Genomic DNA, 22,707 nt, shown 5'->3' on the forward strand with positions numbered 1-22,707 from the left:
GAGATGTATACATATTCTCAAATTCTCTTATAATAAAGCTAGCTTACATTTGTACTTTTTCAAAGTTTCCAATAACTTTTATGTAATTTACATTTCAAATAGGCATAATTTTTTCCGATATCGATTCCGATACTCGAAAAAGTTCCGAGTTTTTCGATTCCCGATTTCAATTCCGACTAATTGTACCAGCACTAATGTATATATATATATATATATATATATATATATATATATATATATATATATATATATATATATATATATATTTAGAGAGTGCAGAGAAATGCAAAACTTCAGCTAGGAAATCAGAAGTGACATTAGAAGATAAGGGCCACACAGAGTGATGGGCAAAAACAACCCCCAGGGGACTGCCAATAGATATTAGTTTGAACGACCACCCCCTCCCAAAAAGGGAGAGAGAGAGAGAGAGAGAGAGAGAGGCGTTGAGTGGATGAGACAAGGAGAGAAGAGAGAAAGAATGCTTTGAACCACTCTCCGAATGAGAGTTTGAGAACAGGGGTTGGATTTAGAAAAAAGGAATTCTAAAAAGAGTCGAGACGTAGTCAGCAAACAGAACGGCTGGGCTGGTCAAGCGCTTCCGATTTGGCGATCCTCGGGGGCTGATATTATGATGTTAACTAGCCTAATTTAATGGAAAATCTGTGACTCAACTTTTCTGATCATAAATCGTTCACTGCTATAGTCGTTCACCTCAATTTAGACAGTATCTGTTATGAAGTAATGAAAATAATAAATAGTTGTTATTGTTATAAACCGGAGTTCTGTTTGTTTGTGGTGAGGACTCTTCATTTTGCAGCAAGCTGCAAGAATCAGCGGAGTGGTTGATGTACCCGGAGACTACATAGGATAGGAGACGATTGGGTTGAGACGCAAAGCGCCCCACCATTAAAACACAACGTATAAAGACGATCAACAGGCCAACTTGAGACGGGACAACGTACGATTGAAAGAGCACCTGTCATATCGGATGCATTCCAACGTGGTTAGCGACACCCGGTGTGGTTGGTGCAGTATCAGTCCAGTTATAAATGGTGTCGTGAACAGGATATCACATCTCTATGAGATTTTCACGAGCGAGTTACCATGAACACATATTATGGAGCCGTTAAGCCAGGATAAAACCCTGTGAAGATATGGCCCGTTTCAAAAGAAAAAGAAAATAAATAAAATATAACAAAACAAAAAAATTATGAAAACGAGAAACAAAGAATGCTAGACTTTGCAAGGAAAGGACAAAAAGAACAAAAAGAAATAATCATAATAATTAAAAAAAAAACGCACACAAGCAAAGATCGAAACAGAAAAATAACAACAATAATGACGGAAGGTAAGGACGGTTCATTTCTCGTTTTGTCTGTCTCAGTTGTCACCTGGTTAGGTTAAGTCTTGTTGTATTGTTTTGAGACATTTTTGTCTTATATGCAAAGTATTGTTGATTTTTCTCCGATCCCCAAAGGAAAAAGTGAAAATGGAATATGTATTCCACTATCAACAATTTCCCCCACTCTCTAAATTTAAATCTAAACGCAGATTCCATGAACAAACCTTCTTTCTTCTAGAATTGCCCCTGTAGAACACCTCCTTACTCCTCCTGGCCTTCTTTCCAACTAAAGAAAATATAGGTAGTTTTAAAGCCAAATGTAAAAAGTTCTTATTAGGTCGTTCCCTTAAATAATTAAGTTACACCCAATTTCTAACACTGTCCTGATGACCAGAGTATACTTATTAACCCTTATCCTCGAGTGTCCTTCGGGTCTTAATAAGTGGAAACCCCATTGTAGAAAACAAATGAAAACAGTAGATTCGATTGCATCCGGATTAATTTTCATTGTCTGCTTTGAGTGCGACTGACTCTAGCTTATAAGTGGAACTCTCTTGTAAAAAATAAAAACAGTTGATTCGATTGCAGCCGGATTCAATAACTAGAACGATTGTCATTGTTTGTTCTGAGTGTAACTGGCTCTAGCTATCCAACAATCCTCTATCTGTATAAGAGCCAAGTACGTCCTACAATCGAGTATTATTGCCACCCCTGAGCAAGAACTGCACGGCGCGCCCTATCTTGACTTCATAGACTTCAAAACCGACTTCGAAATCTAGTAGATTATGTTTTTTTCTTTTCTCTGCAATCTCTTTCCCACAGAAGAAACGTTGCGGAACTGTCTTTGCTCTATCATTATTTTCATTGTAAGTGCTCGTCTGAGCTCCAAATTTATGGTCCGCACTTGCCACACTTCGACAAAAACCACACGACTACCTATAACAACTAGCAAAACTTTTCCCCCACTCTTTTACTGTGCCTAAATCGCAGAGTTCATGAATAAAGCTTTTCCCTTGAACTACTTGCCTGCTGATAAAAACATGGTAGTTTTTAAGTCTAATGTCACAAGTTCTTTGTTGGGTCGTTCCATTAAATAATTAAATTATACCCAATTTCTATCAATGTCCTGATCACCACAGTACACTCATTAACCCTTATCCTCGAGTGTCCTTCGGGTCTTAATAAGTGGTAACCCCATTGTAGAAAATAAAAGAAAACAGTAGATTCGATTGCATCCGGATTAATTTTCATTGTCTGCTTTGAGTGCGACTGACTCTAGCTATCCAACAAATTTGACAAATACTTTATGCAGAGAAAGAAAAAATGATATGCCACATTTTACAAAGCCTCCGTTCAATCTTAAGAGACAATGGATACTCCCTGTAAGAGTAGCTGCGCGTGTAATTGTGAAGCAAGAGATGTGCAATCACTAACCACCCCTCTACTGAATCGTTATTACTTAAACCCAATGGCAAGGGGAAGTACTAGACGACCGGAAATAATGTCGAGATTCTCGAAGAGCACATACACAACATGGAATTCCCAAATGCTATCCTATTTTAATACTGACAAGACTCAACGTTGCTTAACTTCGGTGATCTAACGGGAAACTAGTCTGTCAACATGAACTATGCCGTATAGTGCATTCTAATTGGATAATGACGTTAGAATTATTTAATATACGGCATAATCGTGTGGACACACCGGTTCTCATCAGATCACCGAGATTAAGCAACGTTGAACCTGGTTAGTATCAGATGGGTGACCATTTGGAAATTCTAGGCGTTTATATGCTCTCTGCTTACTCGACATTTGTTTCTTGGCCTTCGGGCCGGGATGAAAGTGTAGTATCTGTTCCGGCAGATACTGCAAGCTATGACTAGCTATGACTAGCTATGACTAGCAAAGACCAGATGTGGGGGCAACCCCACATGCCTGACCTTTAACCAGCTCCCATTTCCCACCTCTCGGGAGCTGGTCCCCTTTTTCCCTTCCCCCTCCCTTCACTCCTCACGTTAAAAATCGGCCTTGTGCCTAATTTGCTCGGTGGGGGAGCAAATAAACACCATCTGTTCCGGCAGATACTGCACTTAAGATGATTTGTACCAGTCAATGGAGGGGAAACCCTCTATACTGGGACAATTATTATTTTTGGTAACCAGAGTGCCCCCTTTTTGCCTACTTTTAGGGGAGCTGGTTTTTACCTCACATTAAAAACGGCCTTGTGCCTAATTTGCTCTGTGGGGGAGCAAATAAATACCATCTGTTCCGGCAGATGCTGCAAGCTATGACTAGCTATGACTAGCTATGACTAGCAAAGACCAGATGTGAGGGCAACCCCACATGCCTGACCATTAACCAGCTCCCATTTCCCACCTCTCGGGAGCTGGTCCCCTTTTTCCCTTCCCCCTCCCTTCACTCCTCACATTAAAAACTGCCTTGTGCCTAATTTGCTCGGTGGGGGAGCAAATAAATACCATCTGTTCCGGCAGATACTGCAAGCTATGACTAGCTATGACTAGCTATGACTAGCAAAGACCAGATGTGGGGGCAACCCCACATGCCTGACCTTTAACCAGCTCCCATTTCCCACCTCTCGGGAGCTGGTCCCCTTTTTCCTTTCCCCCTCCCTCCACTCCTCACATTAAAAATCGGCCTTGTGCCTAATTTGCTCGGTGGGGGAGCAAATAAATACCATCTGTTCTTCAGATGCTGCACTTAAGATAATTTGTACCAGTCAATGGAGGGGAAACCCTCTATACTGGGACAATTATTATTTTTGGTAACCAGAGTGCCCCCTTTTTGCCTACTTTTAGGGGAGCTGGTTTTTACCTCACATTAAAAACGGCCTTGTGCCTAATTTGCTCAGTGGGGGAGCAAATAAACACCATCTGTTCTTCAGATGCTGCACTTCTGTTTCTTGTTCTCTTTCGGTGGAGGAGAAATCCTTCACGACTGAGACAATTTTTATTTTTGTACCTTTTCTCCACGTTAAAAAACGACCCTGGTGTCTAACTCTGTTCCGTGGGGAGGCATAGTAAATAGGTACTCGACATTTGTTTCCCGTCGTCTTGTACATACACTTCAATTACCGCTGGTATTTAACAATGTCGACTCCGGAGAGGTGTGGTTGGAGATTGCGCTCCTCCTCCCACAAGAATTTAACGCGCAGGCACCCCTTCGTAGGTAGCCATAGTCTGTCAAAGACTGAAGAAGCCTGTGTGTATTTAAGCTACGACTCCTGATCGATATATCTTTCAAATTATTACTATGATACGTCAGAAACAACGCCACGCCACTTTTCTTTTTTCTTTCTATACAATCAGATCGACTATATTTTGATACGCCACTGTTTTTTACTTAGAAACGATGCCACGCCTCTTTTCTCTTTTTTCTTTTTTATTTGCATGTTAAGAGGTCGATTTAATCGAGAAAACTGAGAGAAACTTCTCCTTTTTCACATATATACAGTATAAAAAATATATAAAGATTTTTAGCCCAAAACAATTTTTCAAAATACAATTTTATACAAAAAACGAAAACAATGGTAAAAATCACTTTAACTTAATCGTATAATTAAGTTAATATCTCTTTTTTTTTCAAACTTCAAATCGATGAATATGAACAAAAGCGAATCAGTTTGTGTTTTAGCGCTCATTTTTATTGTCCCAGTTTGCGCTCGGCTGAAACCAGAGGTGAGTAGAGATGATAGCATTTTATTGTTTCTCCATCTATGAGTCTGAATTTGTGTTCAAATTCTTTAAGGTATTTTTTAAGTTACTTTTGGGGATTGAACAGAATTTGAGGCCCGGTCTTAACTTTTTGTTAGTGTCTCTGTGAATAGATTTATGACTTTATGTTTTGTGTTGTCTAGTCTAGAGAATTCATAAAATAAGATATGTGTTGTTGGTTACATTGTTTTGGTTGGGAGGTGGGTTATGTGGTTGCATAAGGATATGTGCATTATGGGTAGTGTCTGAAATATTTGGATTGGCTGCGTTGGCATGCATAATAATTTGGTGGTTTGTTTCCTTGTGTGAGGTAGTAGGGGTGAGTGTTGTAGGGATTATTTTCGGTTTGGTGTTACATATGAAGGTTGTTTTAATTCGTAGGTTGGATCCATTGGGGATTGTTGAGTAAAAGGGTTTCTGGTGTTTTGTCTTAGTTGTCTCTATTCTGTTGTGTTCTAATGTTTTATGACACACCCAAGTTCATTTTCTGTCGAAGAAAACCAACGACAATAGGTTATATATTTGATTACAATTTATTTGCATTTCAAATTTGCGGCGGCTAAGGTGGCGTTTCTCCCCAGCTTCCAAACGCAGGGACGATATTTTCCGTGCTCATTCTGAATCTCGAGTCTAAAGTAAACTCTCCCTGTCTCTTCTAAACTGTCTCATTTTGTCACTAGTACACGCAGCATTTAAACCACCTGTTGACTTCGATTTATCCTAAAAATATCGTTTTTCAGTTTAATACATATTTTATAGCATTCTATTTTCCAAATACAAAATAAATAAATAATAATAATGATACTACTACTACTACTACTACTACTACTACTACTAATAATAATAATAATAATAATAATACTCGTTCAGGTTATTTTGAATCTACCAGAAGTTCTCATACACAAAGTTAACGAAATTAGAATGTATATACAGTCCGTGTTAATATTTCTGATATAGTTCGTGCCCACACTTTATGCCACACGCAGCCATAGATAATCATTCTTACTGAATAACTTAAACTTTATATGCCTGACAAATTTTTCCATCTCACACGCGACCTATTGTTTGTACATCATAGAATCACATTTTTCAGCATGAATATTTGAAAGCAAAACCTGGGTACAACTGGCACCACCAAAACGTGACAAAAGCCAATTCGTAAGTCGATTCTTTCTTAATTTCTGTGTATATATATGTATACGTATGCATATATATATACGTATATATATATATATATATATATATGTATATATACGTATGTATATATATACGTATATATATATATATGTACATATATGTATGTATATACGTATGTATATATATACGTATGTATATACGTATGTATATATACTATGTATATTTATACGTGTGTATATATATACTTATGTATATATACGTATGTATATATATATGTAGGTTTGTATATATCAAATTTATTTGAAAACATACATGTATATACATATATATGTATATATATACGTATGCTTATGTATATACGTATGTATACATATACTATGTATATTTATACATTATATATATGCGTATGTATACTATGTATATTTATACATTTATATATATATATGCGTATGTATACATATACTATGTATATTTATGCGTATGTATATATATACTTATGTATATATATACGTATATATATATATATATATATACGTATGTATATATATATAGATAGATATATATTTTAAATTTATTTGAAAGCAAAACCTGGGTACAACTGGATCTACCAAAACGTGACAAAAGCCAATTCGTAAGTCGATTATTTCTTAATTTCTGTGTTCAAGATATATATATATATATATATATATATATATATATAGTAATTTATAAAATGTATATAGCGATTTAGCTACACTGAATATTCGGCGTTTCATCCACTCTAGGATTCGTCAGGCATATGCGCGAATTCTATGTTTGTTTATTGTTTTTATATGGTCTTCTTCTGTTGAGGGTTTTAGTTAGCCAATCAGCTTTCTAGTATCCACCGCACCCCTTCCTATCAGCCAATGGGATTGCATTTTATCGAACAACGTATCTGTTTTAAAACTAGTTTAGTGGTTTAAGGCAGACATTTCTGTCTTTTTTATATATATATAAATATACATATGTGTACATACATACATGCACATATATATACATATATATATATACATACATATATGTGTGATCGTTTATGTATATTAATGTTTATTTAATTTATTTATTTGTTTATTTTCTATTGTTTTTGTTAGTTTTAAAACTATTTTTTATCGCTATCCTAGAGTAAGTTTTATTTTGTGAACACAGTTATTTGCTATTTCTCTTCTACAGTTTAATAGATTTTGGGGTTCTTTAAAGTACAGGATAGCAAATTTTTCATGAAGGCATAATTTACATGGGTCGTCTAAATGCCTACACGTGGTAGCTTGTCTTATTATTTTCCATTCGACATCCGGCGAATGTCCGCTTTCTTTGAGTTCCCAGTATTTATTCGCTAGTGTTGTTTTGATACGGTGCTTTTTATTGTTGAATGTACTTTTGTGGTCATAGTATCGGGTTTTGAAATCTAAGGAAGTCATGCCTACGTACTATTTCTTGTTATTCGGGTTTTCTTTCGCAAATATGTTTGCCTGATAAATTACGCTTTTTGTTAGACATCTATTTTGAACTGGGTAAAGTGTGCGGTGTCTACAGTTGCATTTATCTTGTTCGTTATTAGTATTTTTATTTATAGTATGGTTGTTCTTGTCCGGGATTGGTTTGTTATTATTATTATTATTATTATTATTATTATTATTATTATTATTATTATTATTTCTGCTAGTGTTGGTTTTATTTTTGTCATGGTGTCTACTTTTTTTATTGTTTATCTTCTTGTTGTTTACATTGTTTTTATTTAGTATTTTGTTATTATGTGCCTTAATTATCATCTCTACATTTTCGCAACAACTGTAGAATAACTTTAAGGTATTTTTATTGAAGATTTTTTGTAAGGGGTTCGTTGCGGGAAAGTGTTTTTCAATAAGATCTAGAAATTTCTTGCCAAGTTTTGTTTTTAACATTTGATTGTATGGGGCTGTATACTAGATTATAGTTCTTTTTCTTCTATTTTTAATTTTATTATAATTATTGGTGTTTTGTTGCTTATATTTGATATCGATAGTTTTGTATCCACTATTTTTTAGGGCTGTTTCATAGATATTGGTTGACCTGTTAAATGCATTTTAATTGCTTGATTTATTACTGAGTCTACTTACGATCGAGTTAGGAATGTGTTTTATAATTGATGGTGGGTGATTGGACTTAGGGTTTATGTAAATTGGAGTAGCGTTATCTTTTAAGTATGGTTCATATGTGTTTTTATCTAAGTTTAACGTGACGTCCAGGAAGTTTGTTATTTTTATGTTAGCTGATACATCTGCTTTTAGGCCTAATTTTTTCATTTCCTTGTGTATGATTTTCTTAAAGTTTTCTCCCTTGACTTTGTTGGAATTTTTTTATTATAGCTAGTCCGTCATCTCTATATAAGCCCATTGCATGCATGCCCATTAGCTGATAGGAAGGGGCGCGGTGGATACTAGAAAGCTGATTGGCTAACAAAAACCCTCAACAGAAGAGGACCATATAAAAACAATAAACAACCACAGAATTCGCGCATAAGCCTGACGAATCCTAGAGTGGATGAACGCCGAATATTCAGTGTAGCTTAATCGCCATATATATTTTATAAATTACTAACAAGCTCTACCAACGTATTGAGCACTTTTGAAGTAAATATTTAAAGTTTACGCATACATCTATACTTTTGTATATTAATCTTATGTGAGTAAATGAAGTAGTTATATATATACATATGTATGTATATATACGTATTTATATATATGTATACGTTTGTATATATACATATGTATATATACGTATATATATAGTATGTATATGTATATATATACGCCTGTATAAATATATACGTAGGTATACCTATATACGTATGTATATATGTACGTGTGTACATATATATGTATGTATATATATATGTACATATATACGTATGTATATCCCTCTCTCTATATATACACGTATTAATATACATATATACGTATGTTTATATATATATACGTACATATATATATATATACGTATGAATATGTATACGTATGTATATATAAGTATTTGTATATATATATACGTATGTATATATATGCATGTATGTATATATACGTATGTATGTATAAGTATTTGCATAAATATACGTATGTGTATATATACATGTATGTATATATATATACGTATGTATATATATGTATGTATATATATACGTATCTATATGTATACATTTATATCCATATATATGTGTATATATATATACGTATGTATGTATGCGTATGTATACATATATACGTATGAATATATATACGTATGTATATATATATACGTATGTGTATATATACGTATCTACGTATACATGGGCATATATATATATACATACATATATATATATAGACACACGCACACACACAAACATATATATATATATATATATATATATATATATATATATATATATATATATTTATATAACTTAATATATTGTTTAACAGTAACCTCGGTGTTTTTGGTCACATATCTTATCTGTCGAGTTATTTATTTTAACGCTTTTTACGCGATGCACTTCGATTACTTCAGTCTCAAAACACATAACCAAATTTTATGGTAGATGATTTCTATCTTGAAAAAATTTTACCAGCAATTAGCGCAGAGTATATACACACAGACTGTCCACAAGTCACTAGGGTGTTTAAAAGTATTTGCCATTTTTATCCTCATTGACTTTTTTCTTCTATTTCAAATATGTTATAGGTAGTATTTTGGAAATCATTTATAAACAGGGATAGCATTGAACAACGTACACAGATATTAAAATTGTTTTACCTAAACCAGGGGCTAATTGTTTTTGCTTAAAGAGCTTATTGACGGCATTTTCATGATAGAGATAGCCCAATACACAACACGACCTGAAGAGATAGCCCAAGTCACAACACGACCTGAAGAGATAGCCCAAGACACAACACGACCTGAAGAGATAGCCCAAGTCACAACACGACCTGAAGAGATAGCCCAAGTCACAACACGACCTGAAGAGATAGCCCAAGTAACAACACGACCTTAAGAGATAGCCCAAGTCACAACATGACCTTAAGAGATAGCCCAAGTCACAACACGACCTGAAGAGATAGCCCAAGTCACAACACGACCTGAAGAGATAGCCCAAGTCACAACACGACCTGGAGAGATAGCCCAAGTCACAACACGACCTGAAGAGATAGCCCAAGTCACAACACAATCTAAAAGAAAGAGTTTATGCTAATAAACCTAAAACCCTTGAAGAATCGAAGAAAAACATCAGAAACAAAATAAGGGAATTAAATCGCAATCCAGAGATACTGAATAATGTTTTGAAACATATGCTAAGCTGTAAATGGGCAACATGAATAAAGATGGTTTGAATTCTTTTTTAATTTCCCGATATCTTAATTAGATTTTGTTGGAATTACAGAAATATATCATCAAAAACCAAGAATTTATTTAAGTTCATAACCCTTTTCGGACACACAAACGCACACACACACACACACACACACACTAATATGTATATATATATATATATATAATTATTTACTATAATAATTAGCAATTATTATGTATATATATGTGTGTATTTATATGTATGTTTAGACATGTTTCGTTCATATATATATATATATATATATATATATATATATATATATATATATATACAAACATATTTTCGTTGTGAAATTGGACAAAGATATCCTTTTCACAACAAGTATATTTTCAGATATTGTACTGGTATTTTATTTTTTTCAATTTCATCACCCTGAGAAAGTCTTGAAATAAAGATATACACATAACTTGCTTTCTTCCTTTTTCATCTACATATTTTCACATACAGTAGAACCCCTGGACACGATGGCTCCGGGATAGTTTTTTTTTTCAGGTCTCGATGTGAAATACGATGTTTTTCCGGTTAATGGTTTAGGTATTTGCTCCGCCTTACGATGTTATTCATGATATTATGTGTTTATATACATGTGTATTATATATTGTACTGTATTTTGTTACTAATTTTTATATGTACTGTGAAAGATTTTGCTTTGGCTCCGAAACTGATTAATGTTGTTTCCCGGAGATCTACTCTCTCTCTCCCTCTCCCTCTCCCTCTCTCTATCTCTCTCTCTCTCTCTCTCTCTCTCTCTATATATATATATATATATATATATATATATATATATATATACTAGCAGTGCAGCCCGGCTTTTTTCGGGCCGTATGTACTGTTAATAACTTTATATGCATATGTATGCGGATATATAAAAAAAGTTTGTACTCATGTCTAGGTAACCTACATCTAAAATTTCAAGTGTTTAGACACAAAATTGGCAGAGGAGTTTGTTAGAGTTTTCAAAGCTCAAATCGTTGAACTTTGACCGAAAACCGATAAAAAAGATTTTCCCAAATGTCAATACCCCTTATGTAGACTGAAAACTGACAGAGTAGTTTTCTATGGAAATGTAACCACACACACACACACACACATACACACACACAGACAATTTAACTTTTATAGATATAATAGATGGATTACTTCGCTAAACCCAGAATTATTTGCTACTAATTTACTATTATTCTTAACTCCAAACTTATTTACTGATAATTTACTAATAATCTCAAACCCTAGATTATTTGCAATGAATTTGCTATTACTCTTAACTACAAACCTCTTTACTATTAATTCACTATTAATCTTTAACCCAAAATTATTTGCTGCCAATTTACTACTGTTCTTAAATCAAAACTCTTTTACTATTAATTCACTATTAGTCACTAACCCAAAATTATTTGCTATTAATTTAGTATCATTATAGTATTTATTAATTATTCACTATTAATCTCAAACACAAAATTATTTGCTATTAATTTAGTATTATTGTAGTATTTATTAATTATTCACTATTAATCTCAAACACAAAATTATTTGCTATTAATTTAGTATTATTGTAGTATTTATTAATTATTCACTATTAATCTCAAACACAAAATTATTTGCTATTAATTTAGTATTATTGTAGTATTTATTAATTATTCACTATTAATCTCAAACACAAAATTATTTGCTATAGACTTACTATTAATTTCAACTCAATACTATTAATCACAAACCCAAAATTATTTGGTTTTAATTTACTATTAATCTCAACTCCATAGTATTTATTAATAATTCACTATTAATTTAAAACCCAAAATTATTCGCTACTAATTTACTACTGTTCTCAACTCCAAACTTATTTACTTATAATTCACGATTAATCTCAAACCCAAAAATATTTTCTATTAATTTACTATTACTCTAAGCACCAACCTTATTAACTACTTGCATTTCTATCCAGCTTCCCTCGGGCTCTTTGTACTGTTCATAACTTGTCCTATGTGTGACTACCCTTTTATGTAAAATTTCAAATGTGTAGACCAAAAATTGTCTGAGTAATTTGGTAAAGACCGCAGAGGTAAATTTTTTAAACTTTGACCACAATATTGAGCCCTTTGCGTTTATTATTTTAGTTTCCAATAAAAAATACAAAGTTTTACCCACGCCCAAGTTACCTACATCTAAAATTTCAAGTCTTTAGAGTAAAAATTGGCGGAGGAATTTGGTAGAATCTGCAAGGTCAACTCTTTCACCCCCAAACCTGATGAAAATGATTGCCGCATGTCTGAACACCCGTTATGTATAAATTTTAAATGTTTAGACACAAAATTGGCTGAGTAGTTTGCTAGACACCGAAAAAGTCAAATCTTTTGAACTTTGACCTCTTGGCAGTTTCATTTTTCGGCCCAAACCGATTAAAAAACTCTCTCTGAGTACACTTTATGTAAAATTTCAAATATTTAGAGAAAAAGTTGGCTGAGTAATTTGGTAGAGAACGCAAAGGTCACATTTTTTGTTAATTTAACCCCAATTTTGACCTCACAACATTTTTTTTTTGGGGGGGGGCTCAAATCTAATTAAAAAGTTTAATCCATGTTCAAGCCACCGACATTTAAAACTTCAAGTGTTTAGACATAAAATTGGCTGGGGAGTTTGGAAAATTTTTCAAAGGTCAAATCGTTGAGCTTTGACCTCTTGACAGCCAAGTTTCTGGCCGAAAACCGACTAAAACAGTTTTTTACAAATCTCAATACCCCTTATGTTAAATCTCGAGTCTGTAGACCGAAAATTGACAGAGTTATTTGGTAGGGAAATGTACACAGACACATACATATATATTGTTCATAACTTTATGTGCATATGTATATATTAAAAAGTGTGCATATGTACAGTAATGCCTTTCTATATAATAATCTTCGTTAACTAACATAGAGAAAAGTTGCTAGAGACCGTAGAGGTGTTTTTTTTTACTTTGACCCCAATTTTGACCTTTTAACATTTATTGTTTTTAGCTCAAATCGAATTAAAATGTCTGACCTATATCAAAGTAACCTACATCTAAAATTTCAAGTCTTCAGACCCAAAACTTGCGGAGGAGTTTGGTAGAATCTGCAAAGGTACACTCTTTAAACTTTGACCTCTTGGCAGCCACATTTTTGCCCAAAAGCTGATTAAAAAGCTTGCTGAAAGTCTAAATAACTTTTATGTAAAATTTCAAATGTTTATACCCAAAATTGGCTTAATATGTTTAACATTTATTGTTTTTAGCTCAAATCGAATTAAAATATCGTATACATATCCAAGTAACATATATCTCAAATTTCAAGTGTTAAGACCCAAAACTAGCGGAGGAGTTTGGTAGAATCTACAAATGTACACTCTTTCAAATTTGACCTCTTGGCAGCCATATTTTTGCCCAAAAGCTGATTAAAAAGTCTAAATACCTTATATATAAAATTTCAGATGTTTAGACCCAAAATTGGCTTAATCATTTGATAGAGACTACAAAGGTAAAACCTTTTGAACTTTGACCCTTTGGAAGCCAAGTTTTCATAAAAATAACGATTAAAAAGCTTGCCCTATATCTGAATACATTTATGTAAAATTTCAAATGTTTAGACCAAAAATTGGCTGAGTTTTTTGTTAGAGACAGCAGAGATCAATTTTTAAAGAAATTTAACTCCAATTTTAACCCCTTAAAATGTACTGTTTTGAGTTCAAATTGAATTATATTATTATTAAGTTAGATCCATGACCAAGTAACCTATATCTAAAATTTCAAGTGTTTAGACCCAAAATACGCGGAGGAGTTTTGTAGAGTTCTCAAAGGTCAAATCGTTGAATTTGACCCTGTAGCCGCAAAATTTCTGGCTGAAATCCGATTAAATTTTTTTTCCATAATTTCAATACACGGTATATCAAATTTCGAGTCTTTAGATCGAAAATTGACAGAATTATTTGGCAGGGAAATGTACACAGACAGACACACATACATACATTTTCATTTACACTCGTGAACAAAAAAATGGGCCACACAAATTTTATACATTTTATTGCACTAAAAGCTATATTGAACAAAGAACAGTTGAACAAGGAAACTTAAACGAGACTAATAGCACAGAACAAGACATTTACTTTAATAAATACTTAGTATGGAATTGCATTCCCTTTTGATTTCTTTAAAAGATTAATTCTTTTTAGATATGTTTGAATCCAAAGTTGAACACTGCGGAGAGAAGATGCTATTCCATTTGCTTTGCACAGCTTCCCACAGTTTGTCATTATTCGATAAAGTTCTTCCAGCCAATGCACGATATATTATGGACCAAATATTCTCGATTGGTTTTAAATTGGGGCTTTGACCTGGCCAAAATATCACATTAATTGAATTATGAGAAAACCATTTTCTTGTGACTTTAGCAGTGTGCAGGGGCATTATCACGTTGAAAAATAATGTTCTGGGATATTCCCAGCTTCTGTAACTTGGTAACAGTCCTGTTTCTAATATTCGAATGTATTCCTTTGCATTCATTGACTTCTCACATCTAATAAGTTCCCCAACTCTTGCTGCAGTAAATGTTCCCCATACCATTCCCCCTCCATTCCCGTATTTAACTGTCGTTTTTATTCAACTTGGTGAAAATCTTTCTCCAGTTATTCAATTGCCCGCTTCAGGAGCATCACTAACAAGACAAAATCTTGATTGATCTAACCAGAAAACATTCCTGAACCAGTCTGTATCTTTCTTGCCATAACACGAGAAAAATCTCTTTCTATCATCGATGTTCTTCTTAGATAAAAATGGCTTCTTTGCACACCTTTTAGAAGAAAATCCCATTTCTTTCATTCGTCTAGATATTGTATATCTAGAAAGAGAATTTCCAGCCAGTTTTGAATTCTTTGCTATAGTCAACATAAGTTTTCTTTCAATCCTTCAAAATAGTTAATTTAAGCCTGTGGTCATCCTTCAAAGTAAATGCTCTAGGGTGACCAGATCAAGATTTCCCTTTTACCAAGCGTTCGACTTTGAACCTTTAACCAATTTACTTCACTACAGAAAGAGATGTTTTCACATTTTCTTTTCTTAAAATATCAAAAATCTGCTTGTAAATCATTTTGGACACTCTTAATCCTGCAATTCGGTTAATTATATCCTCGCCAAGATGCGGTCTTACCATTTTTAGGATTAATTTTTTCACTCATTATTATATGCTATAATAATAATGATCTGCAAAATAGAAATTTTCAGTTAAAATTAACAAAAATTCATGGAAAAATATTGAAAAATCGATTTCTTCTTTTTTTCGCTCTTGGCCCATTTTTTTTGTTCATGAGTGTATATATATATATATATATATATATATATATATATATATATATATATATATATATGAGAGAGAGGGTGGATTAGACGGAAGTATAGAAGAGCAAAATTTTATTTAATGTATTAAAACTTTATAGGAACAGTGTTCATAGTACTATAGATATATAATAAGCTCAATAAGTATATTTAGCCTAGAGCTATATTATATTATATTATTGTCAATTATTGTCAATTATTGTCAATTATTGTCAATTATTGTCAATAATATTTGTCAATATTGATAAAATCAATATCGTTTTCGAATGCAACGTACACTCAATTCGATATTGTAATTAATTATTATTAATCTTTATCCTAAATATATATATATATATATAAAGCTAAATATGTGTGTGTGTCTGGTCACGAATAGGCTCCTATATGGTTGACTATTTTAAAATACTGATTACATATAATGATAGAAGATGTATCGAGACACAGGAATGGGTATGTTTGATCCTGCAGAACGGTGGTCCATTGAAATTGTGGGGCCTGCGTTCGCGCCGGGTCAACAAAGTATGGAAATAAAAAAATTTAAAAATTAAAAAAAAAAACGTTTACAAGTGTTTTTTATATATATGTACATAAGAATACGTTGATAAGTATGTTTTAACTTAGATAGGGATGGTATGATAAAATTGTGGGGTCTGCGTTCGCGCCTGGCCTCCATAGAATGGAAATAGGCACAAACTTTAATAAAGACTTTTCATATCTATCTGCGTAAGTATACTTTGATAATTATGTTTCAGTTTTAAGAAATATGGTATAATAAAATAATGAGGTGTTCGTTTGTAGGGATGGTATAAAATTGGTGGGTCTGCGTTCGCGCCTGGCCTCCATAGAATGGAAATATGTCACAAAGTTTAACAAGGTTTTTTTATATAGATCCACAGAATATTGTGATAAGTGTTTCGGTGTGAACAGGTATGGTATTATAAATTATGGGGTTTATCTATTTTATTTTTACTTTCATCATATTTTGTTTTGGTTTTGATACCCCCGAATTCCAAGCTATCTCTTTACAATCCTTTCTTTTCATAACCTATAATACTTTAATAAATCAGAGTCCATTTTCTGTTGGCTGTTTTTGAACCCAGTCAATAACGGGTACTTTTGCTAATATATATATATATATATATATATATATATATATATATATATATATATATATATATATATATATATATATATATAAATGCATATATATGTATATATATTTTTTGAGGTTGTTATTTTCTAGAAGTAAGGTAACCAGTGAAATATGAGGTTAATACAAGAGTGCTCAATACCGAAGTAAAGCAAGGTATATTTTCAATTTGTTTTTACATAAGCAGTAATGTGGTGCAACATAGTCATGAGCATGTTTCGGTCCGCTAGTATTTCGTAACTGGAGACCTCTTGAGGCAATCACGCTTATGTGTAAAAACAAATTGAAAGTATATATATATATATATATATATATATATATATATATATATATATATATACTAGCATTTCAGCCCGGCGTTGCCCGGGTGTTTGGAGGTGTATGCTGAGCAAAAAAAAAAAAGAGTAATTTTTTTTTTAATTTGACCCCTATTATGACCCCTTAAAATTTATAGTTTCGGGCTCAAATCACTTTATTAAATTAGAGCCAGGTTCAAGGAACCTATATCTAAAATTTTAAGTGTCTAGACCAAAAATTGTCGGAAGAGTTTGGTAGAGTTCTTAAAAATCAAATCGTTTAAATTTGACCCCTTAACAGCCAAATTTCTGGCTGACACCCGTCACATCGATTTTCCCAAATCTCAGTACCCGGTATTTCAAATTTCGAGTCTATAGACTAAAAATTGACAGAGTTATTGCGTAGGGAAATGTACACAGACAGACAGACAGACAGACACGTTCACTTTTATAGATATATAGATAGATAGACAGATAGATGAAACAAAAATATATACGTATACATAAATATATATGGAAACGATTTTGTGTTCATTGTAAGCTTTTTATGCAAATATTTCGCAAGTATAAATCATGTAGAATATCTGCATGAATATAATTACCCGTAATAGTTAACTAAAGGTGATCACCCTATAAGAAAACTGAAAAAACTAATAGGGAATTAATTAAAAATGAATTTTTAAAAGAATATGCAAATTAGTTAGATCTTTTGCTAATGAATGCAATTCGATAACTCATATATAAGAAAATTGTATTTTCTTTTTAAATAAATAGAAAAATAGGGGTTTTAATATGAATATCACTACACACCAAAGGAATACGGAATTATAGGCATATATATATATATATATGTGATTATTTATAGAGACGGTTCAACAAAAATTTGTTTACATTGAACTTGAAGAAACCATATTGTATTCAACTGGAAAGCATGACAACGGAATAGTGTTTTACAGGCGGGCAGTTCTGAGAAAGAAGCTTTTTTCATGGAATTTTCGTTTAGGTTTAGGCGCATATAAAGGGTGAGGAAAAGTGTTTATAGTGGGTGCAGCTAGTCGAGTGTTTTTGTAAGAGTTTTGCAAAAAGGATAGATTGAAGTTCAGTCGAGCACTTGCCATGATAGGGTTCGCCGAGCAGCTTCTGCCCAGATTTGTAGACAGTACTCCATTTTAGGACTACTTAGCTCCTATACAGATAGAGAATGGCATTGCTAGTGAGATATCCGCTGGAGCAGTAGCATGATGCAACATTTTTTCCAGCGATATTAGCCACAGATTTGATGTATTCGTTGCATTTCAGATCAGGAGTGAAGGTCAGTCTCAGAACCTTGTGAAAACATGGCGTTTCCCCAAGACGAGGGACATTCATTTTATTTGCGGTGTGATGGAAGTCAACGCGTTATGATGTTTTCGTTGCATGAAAATTAACGAGCCATCTTTTTCCCCATTGCACCAAGTTCTCGAGATCAGAAGAGAGAGATTCAGAAATGTTTTGGTCATTAACGGCCTTTAAAGTGGTGCCGTAGATACTGGTGCCGTCTCCATAAATGTCTACGAGTGATCTAAGAATGTGATTCGGGAGATCATTTATGATGATTACGAATAGAGTTGGGCCCAGGATGGAACCTTGACAGACGTCAGCATTAATTATACGAATTTCTTATTTCTGCCCATCAAAGACTCCTCTTATAAGCCTATGAGAAAGAGAAAAGATTTAATAATTGAGAGGACATTTCCAGCTAGTCAACAGCTGACGTCCTTGTGAAGTAGACCTTCATGTCATACTCTATCAAAAGCCTTTGATATGTCAAACCTTTGGTATGTTATCGCTCTAGAAACGAAGCCCCTGTCTAAAGATTCGCTAATCCTGTGTGATATTACAGTTAGTATACCAGCTGTAGATCACGCAGAACGGGGACCATATTGCATTTTTATTGAGGTCGTTGACCATCTCTCTGTTTATTACAGATTCCAGCATCTTACTCATGATAAAAAAGAGACTGATTGGTCTGTACTGAGAGGGAGATGACAGATTTATTGTATTTTTAAATACAGAGCAGACTGATAAAGTTTTCCAATGTGTTCAGTAGACATTTCTTCTTATGGCAACGCTTAAACAGCTTTGGAGCAAGTTCTGGTTAAAGATTTTTTAGCACTATGACTGGAATGCCGTTGTAGCTAGTTTCTTTACTGGAATCAAGACTTTGATAAGCTTGGCAATATCACGTATAGACATTCGTATGTCGCACAGTATGATTTTAGTCATAGGATGAAATACGGAGGGTAGGTGTCCCTGATCGCCAAAAAGTAGAATTTGCTGCAAAGTCCTTGGCAAATAGTATTGCTTTGTCAGATGCTGACAAAATTCCCTCACGTCCATTTATGATGGTAGAGTAAGAGGATTCTGTTCAGGATATTATCTGTCATTCGTCAAAATTCGTGGGAACCAAACCGCTGCTCAGCTACTATTGACTTGACGTACGGAACATACGATTTCTTCCCTTCTTTTTATGACTCTTTTACATTGGTTGCTGGTTCTCCTAAAGGTGGCTATAGTTCCACAACCTCTATTACATTTAAAGCAATGGAAATAGTGATTTATGTGCGCAATGGCAGAAGCACATTCTGAGGGAATCACGGCTGGTTGTTGGGCTTTTTGGAGGGTATGAAGCGGTCTGTACCAACAATTAACCATTTAGTCAGGTCAGACGCTATAAAGGACACGTTAAAAAAGCGTGTTTATATATATATATATATATATATATATATATATATATATATATATATATATATATATATGCGATTAAAAATGTACGCATTTTACAGTTTATTTGCCAGAAACAAAGATGATGTCATGAGACGGGATTTTAAGCGTTCTGCCGTAATGAGCAATATTGTCGAGAAAAAACACGAGAGTATGTTTCAATCAGCCGGGGAGAAAAAAGGTAGGTTTTATTAATTTTGACCTCCTCTTTGTTTCTCTCGCTCTCTGTCCCTCTCTTTCTCTCTCTCTCTCTCTCTCTCTCTCTCTCTCTCTCTTTCTCTCTCGTAGTTTATATATAAGTATATATATATTTATATATTATTAATAATATTATTATTAACATTATTATTAATATTATTATTGTTATTATTATAGTTATTATTATTATTGTTATTATTGTTATTATTATTATTATTATTATTATTATTATTATTATTATTATTATTATTATTATTATTATTATTCCAAGAATGAAGAGTATTGATAGGCGGAAGGTAAAAAGCGAGGTAAAAATAGTTCAAGGAGTAATTCACAACATCGATTATGGAACTTAACAGGCTTTTGTATGCAGTGGCACACGTTATTGCGAATTGAATTGCCTTAATACAGCAGAAAAAGAGATAAATGAAGGATATAAGGCCACACTGGCAAAGGCGTGTTGAAGAAAGTATTAAACGGTGGCGGAAAGCCATTGGTAGAACCGAAGAAATAAGAAAAGGAGTTAAACTAGGAAAGAAAGCCAAGGACGAGCTTGAAAGGAGGTATAGATTGCTGGAAAAGGGAATGATGAACGTTCGGACAATGTTGAAAGAGAAGATCCACACTGGTGGTATGAAAATTCGGAACTTTGTTGAAAAAAAGTGTTGCGTTTCGGCAGAACAACCTTTTCCGGAACAATCAGTCTCAGATTTATAAAGAATTAAATGGCAGTAAACAGGCGGGAAATAACAACACTCCAAATGCAAAAGATGCCAGGAAGTTTTGGAGTGGGATTTGGTCTGTCGAAGGGCGATATAATAAAAAGGCTAGCTGGTTGGGAGAGGTCAGAGAAAGGCTATCAGAAATGCAGCAGATGAAGAACGTCGAGATAATCATTGATGACATTAAGGCTGGCATACGAAGGATGACAAACTGGAAGGCACCTGGTTCAGATAAAGTGATAGGATTCTGGTTTAAATAGTTTCAATGCCTTTATCCACCTATAGCTGCTGCCCTGCAAATGTGTCGTAGAGTCGAGAAATGTCCCTGATTGTTTTATGAAGGGAAGAACAACACTGATTAGGAAAGATCCTGCAAAGGGAACAGATGTCAATAATTATAGACCAATTACATGTCTACCACTGATGTGGAAATAGTTGACTGGAATATTTTTGGAGAAAATTTATGAACATCTTGAGAGTAATGGTGTTTTTCCTGATGATTAGAAAGGGTGTCGGAAAGGCTCCAGAGGCACCAAATAGCAACTACTGATTGATAAAGCAGTAATGCAGGATGCAAAGAAGAAGAAGAGGAATCTGAGTGTAGCATGGATCGATTACAGAAAGGCTTATGACATGGTTCCTCATTCATGGATACGTGAAACACTATTGATGATGAAGGTTGCTGAGAATGTGGTAGGGCTTTTGGAGACAAGTATGGCTCAATAGAAAATGGCGCTGACAGCAAACAAGACCCAAACTATTTGCCAAGAACTTTGCAGCTAATTCTACCCTAAGTGACGAACGCCCCATATTTCCTCCTATAACACAGAACACGCTAGGTAACATACAAATATCTGTGCATGAGGTCGCCAAGCTAATCAAGAACCTTGATTCCAGTAAAGCAACTGGCCCTGACGACATCCCAATTATAGTGTTAAAAAAGCTTCAACCAGAACTTGCTCCCATACTTACGAAACTGTTTAAGCGTTGCCTTAAGGAGAAGTGATTTGCGACTCCCTGGAAAACCTCATCAGTATGCCCTGTAATTCAGGGGATAAGTCATCTCCCTCTCAGTACAGACCAATAAGTCTCCTGTGTGTTATGAGCAAGTTGTTGGAATCCATATTAAATAGAGAAATAGTCAACCACCTCAGCAGAAATAACCTTCTTAGTGACACACAATATGGTTTCCGTTCTGCAAGATCTACCGCAGATGTGCTAACGGTTATATCATAGGATTAGTGAATCTCTTGACAAAGGCTTCCTTTCTAGGGCAATTGCTCTTGCCATATCAAAAGCCTTCAACAAGGTATGGCATAAGGGCCTACTTCACAAGATTTCCAGCTACGGTATAACTGGAAATGTTTTCTCAATCATTAAATCATTTCTCTCCGATAGGCTCATAAGAGTAGTGGTCGATGGACAAAAATCAGAGGCCCGCAGTATTAATGCTTGAGTACCTAAAGGGTAAATCCTGGGCCCAACTCTCTTCCTGATTTAAATCAACGATCTCCCTAAACACATACTTAAATCATTCGTTGACATCTATGCTGATGACACGACCATCTACGGCAGCACATCAAAGGCTGTAAATGACAAAGTTCTCTCTGATTCTCTCTCCTCTGATCTCGAGCGCGTGGTTC

The 22,707-nt window shown here is 33.9% G+C and overlaps 1 protein-coding gene across 6 annotated transcripts in view; it reads left to right on the forward strand.

Moving 5' to 3' along the window:
- The first annotated feature begins 788 nt into the window (after positions 1–788).
- Positions 789–22,707, forward strand: part of LOC145269466 (uncharacterized) — an 89,360-nt gene continuing 67,441 nt past the window's right edge. Inside the window, exons 1-3 of one of the 6 annotated variants that reach the window (XM_080125169.1) lie at positions 1,042–1,348; positions 6,167–6,231; positions 20,207–20,325. In XM_080125169.1, the coding sequence (XP_079981295.1) occupies positions 20,235–20,325 (91 nt within the window). In that variant the 5' untranslated portion in view covers positions 1,042–1,348; positions 6,167–6,231; positions 20,207–20,234. Of the gene's footprint in view, positions 1,349–4,524; positions 5,038–6,166; positions 6,232–6,766; positions 6,842–20,206; positions 20,326–22,707 lie in introns of those variants that run through there. The other 5 variants (XM_080125167.1, XM_080125171.1, XM_080125170.1 and 2 more) reach the window with 5 other exon arrangements.

Source organism: Euprymna scolopes, chromosome 45 (assembly GCF_053919585.1).
Source record: "Euprymna scolopes isolate OS-2025 chromosome 45, ASM5391958v1, whole genome shotgun sequence".
NCBI lineage: Eukaryota > Metazoa > Mollusca > Cephalopoda > Sepiida > Sepiolidae > Euprymna > Euprymna scolopes.